Source organism: Lactuca saligna, chromosome 4, assembly GCF_052625555.1.
Source record: "Lactuca saligna cultivar CGN05327 chromosome 4, ASM5262555v1, whole genome shotgun sequence".
Taxonomy (NCBI): Eukaryota; Viridiplantae; Streptophyta; class Magnoliopsida; order Asterales; family Asteraceae; genus Lactuca; species Lactuca saligna.
This window is the reverse complement of record NC_136420.1, coordinates 289,021,001-289,023,962: the sequence shown is the minus strand read 5'-3', so window position 1 is coordinate 289,023,962 and position 2,962 is coordinate 289,021,001. Positions and strand designations below refer to the sequence as shown.

Sequence of the window (2,962 nt, the reverse complement as noted above, 5' to 3'; positions counted from 1 at the left end):
TAATACTTCATTTTTTTTTATTTTTTTTTAATTTTAATTTTCTCCCAAACTACAAAATCACCTCAACCACTCCCTTCTTCTCAAGATCTCACCCACCAACTCCCAAACTCCTATTTCCATTTTACCTTACTATGGATTTAATCATTCCATCTCCCAACTACTTTTCTTCTTCTCAAGATCTCACCCACCAACTCCCAAACTCCTATTTCCATTTTACCTTACTATGGATTTAATCATTCCATCTCCCAACTACTTTTTTTTCCTTTCCCTTTACGCTCTTTCAACATGTTAGTTTATACTTCTTATAACACGTCATATTTCAATAAGACACGAAAATAAACGGGTTGACATGATAAATAAACACGTCAATTATGGTCAAACTCTCTCAACCCGTTTACTATTTCAATACAACACAAACCCAACACAACACATTTGTTAGGTCTAATTGTATGGACATATATGCAAAAGGTGTAGATTAAACATAACAAACAAGTTTCACTTCTCATTGTTAAAACCAAAAACAACATAACACATAAAATTTAATGGATTATATTTCGATTAGCAAAACCGAAAACCAACAAACATTAGAAAAAAAACAAAACCAACATTATATTTTTTTTCTTTAAACTATCCTTAACTTCCACAAAAAAAATCACCTCATTTCATTCCACTCTCTTCAAACATCACTTTTACGCTTCTTTTTAGCCGATTTTTTGGTTTTTGCAGACACCAAATCGTCAGTCTCCTTCTACACCCAAAAATAACAACCAATTTTGCTTAACTTTAAATTTCCAAATTTCCAAAATTATAATTCATAAGAAATAGAACAAAGTAATTTACCTTCTTTAATCTCTTCCTCTGTCTCTGTCTCCCTTTATTTTTCTTCAAATCTTGTCCTTCATTCTTCTTCGACTATAACATAATTCAAAATTTGTCAACTTTCTATAAAAGAAAACCCAAATGGGACCCACATATGAAAACAATAACAAATAACAAATTACAAACCATTGCAAGAGCTAAAGTTGCAGCATGTCTTTCTTGATGAGTTTCTCCTTCTACTTCTCCATCACTATCTAGCATCATCTTAAGCCTTCCTTCCTTCAATAGCTTCACAGATCGACTATGCCTCTACATTAATAACTAAAAGATTTAAAAAAAATTCTTGCATAAATTGATTTTTTTTTAAAAAAAACAAAACTCAAGTTGTTTATATTTTATAAACCTTGGATTGGAGATGAGCCTTTAATGTTTCTTCTGTTAGACAAACGATTCTTGGGCATAACTTGCACTTGAAAACCGATTTACTTTTCAAGACACAATCAAGAAGATCATTTTTTATTGCTTCTTTGTTGATATTGTGTGTGTTATTCATATCTAAATTGTTTTCAGAAGACAGTGGGAAGCTAATGACATCATGATTTGTGAGTAAACCTGTCATATAATTCATAAGAATTGAGTAAAGGAACAAACTTTATGACAGTTGAAATATAATTATATAAACTAAGTACAAATAACTCAACCTGAAGAGTCAAGGGTAGCTTCATCTGCTGACCCATCTTCGCTTTCATATCCTAAAAAACAAGATTTTGTAAGAAATTTATTTGATGATTTACAAAATCATGAAGTGAAATATAATAATAATAATAATAATGTACCAGAAGATGAGGAGGAATGATGGTCTTTCTTTCTTGATTCCATGACCATGTTGTCATTATTTTCTTCTTCTTCTTCATCTGTGTCTACTGATGCTTCTGCATCCAGTTCAGATTCTGAAGATGATGAAGAATCTGAAGGGGCATCTTTATCCCCATGTTCTTGCTTGTAAAACCTCCTTTTGATCATATCTTCTGCTAATCAAACTGAGCATAACAGAAAAAGAATCCACCAAAACAGTTAGCCACATTATATGAACTCATAAACCCCACCATGCGTTTACACAAATCCATACTTTTAGCCCAATGTTGAAGTTCACAGTAACATCTTTGTTGACACACATTCTAAATTAGATGATACCTTTATGGAACTTTATACAATTAGCAATTTTTCCGTCAAATAAGCATGAAATCCGTATCAATACTACAAATGAAACTCGACACTTTTGAAATCAGAAGCCAAACTCTAGTTTGTATTTGCTAGATTTATAGTCATTTGAATGAAACAACGCAGGCATGTGTTTTTAAAACTTGAAAACCACCTTCGAATCAAATAACACTTTCAGTCGGTGCCCTAGTTTACGAATATACACCTTCGAATCAAATAACAGAGGGAAATTTTCTTAAAACACGGAAAATACCTTCAAAAATAGCATTGGAATCTACTATAAGCAAGTGAAATAAGAATTTGTGTACACTTTCAGTCGGTGCCCTAATTTACGAATGAAATTCACAAAGAACAAGCTACCAACGATCAAATGAGGAAAAAAGGGGGGGAAAGATGAACTTGTTTTGCAAACTTCGGGTTGAAATGGATTCAGAACTAGTTGTGTGTGAATGTAAGGGTAGATGGCTAACCTGCGTGACGGCTGAGTGTTAAAGGAGGCGACCACCGGAGAAGGGTTTTTAGCTTCGGAGAAATATGGCAGCAGTCACCAAAGTGATCGATGAGGCTCGATTAGGTCAAAGGAGGGTTACAACTTTTATCAGTCACCCCGCCAAACAAAAGAAAAAATGATATAAAACTAAAAATATATTTTTGTATATCCTTTTTTATGTTACCATTTATTTTTTATTTTTTTTAAATGGAAAATAGAATTCTAGAAGCAATTTGGTGTTTTTTTTCTTATTAATAGATCAAAGCAAGTAACAAGATTAAAAAGATAATAAATAAATTCTATATGTTACTAATTTATATGAATAAAAAATAGATAAAAATAAAAATAAAAGAAATTTAAATTCTTTTTACAGTACATATCGGCTTTTTAAACTGATTTCTTTTCATAAAGTAGATTTTTCTTGAAAAAATA

At 31.5% G+C, this 2,962-nt stretch overlaps 1 protein-coding gene across 1 annotated transcript; it reads right to left on the bottom strand.

The window, feature by feature from the left end:
* Positions 1 to 471: 471 nt before the first annotated feature.
* Positions 472 to 2,640, bottom strand: LOC145043762 (uncharacterized). The gene is made up of 7 exons (XM_078992512.1): positions 2,511 to 2,640; positions 1,656 to 1,859; positions 1,521 to 1,571; positions 1,223 to 1,431; positions 1,006 to 1,128; positions 841 to 912; positions 472 to 748 (listed from the first exon to the last, which is right to left on the bottom strand). The coding sequence occupies exons 2-7, from the start codon at positions 1,840 to 1,842 to the stop codon at positions 677 to 679; spliced, it is 714 nt and encodes a 237-aa protein (XP_078848638.1). The 5' UTR covers positions 1,843 to 1,859; positions 2,511 to 2,640; the 3' UTR covers positions 472 to 676.
* Positions 2,641 to 2,962: the final 322 nt, after the last annotated feature.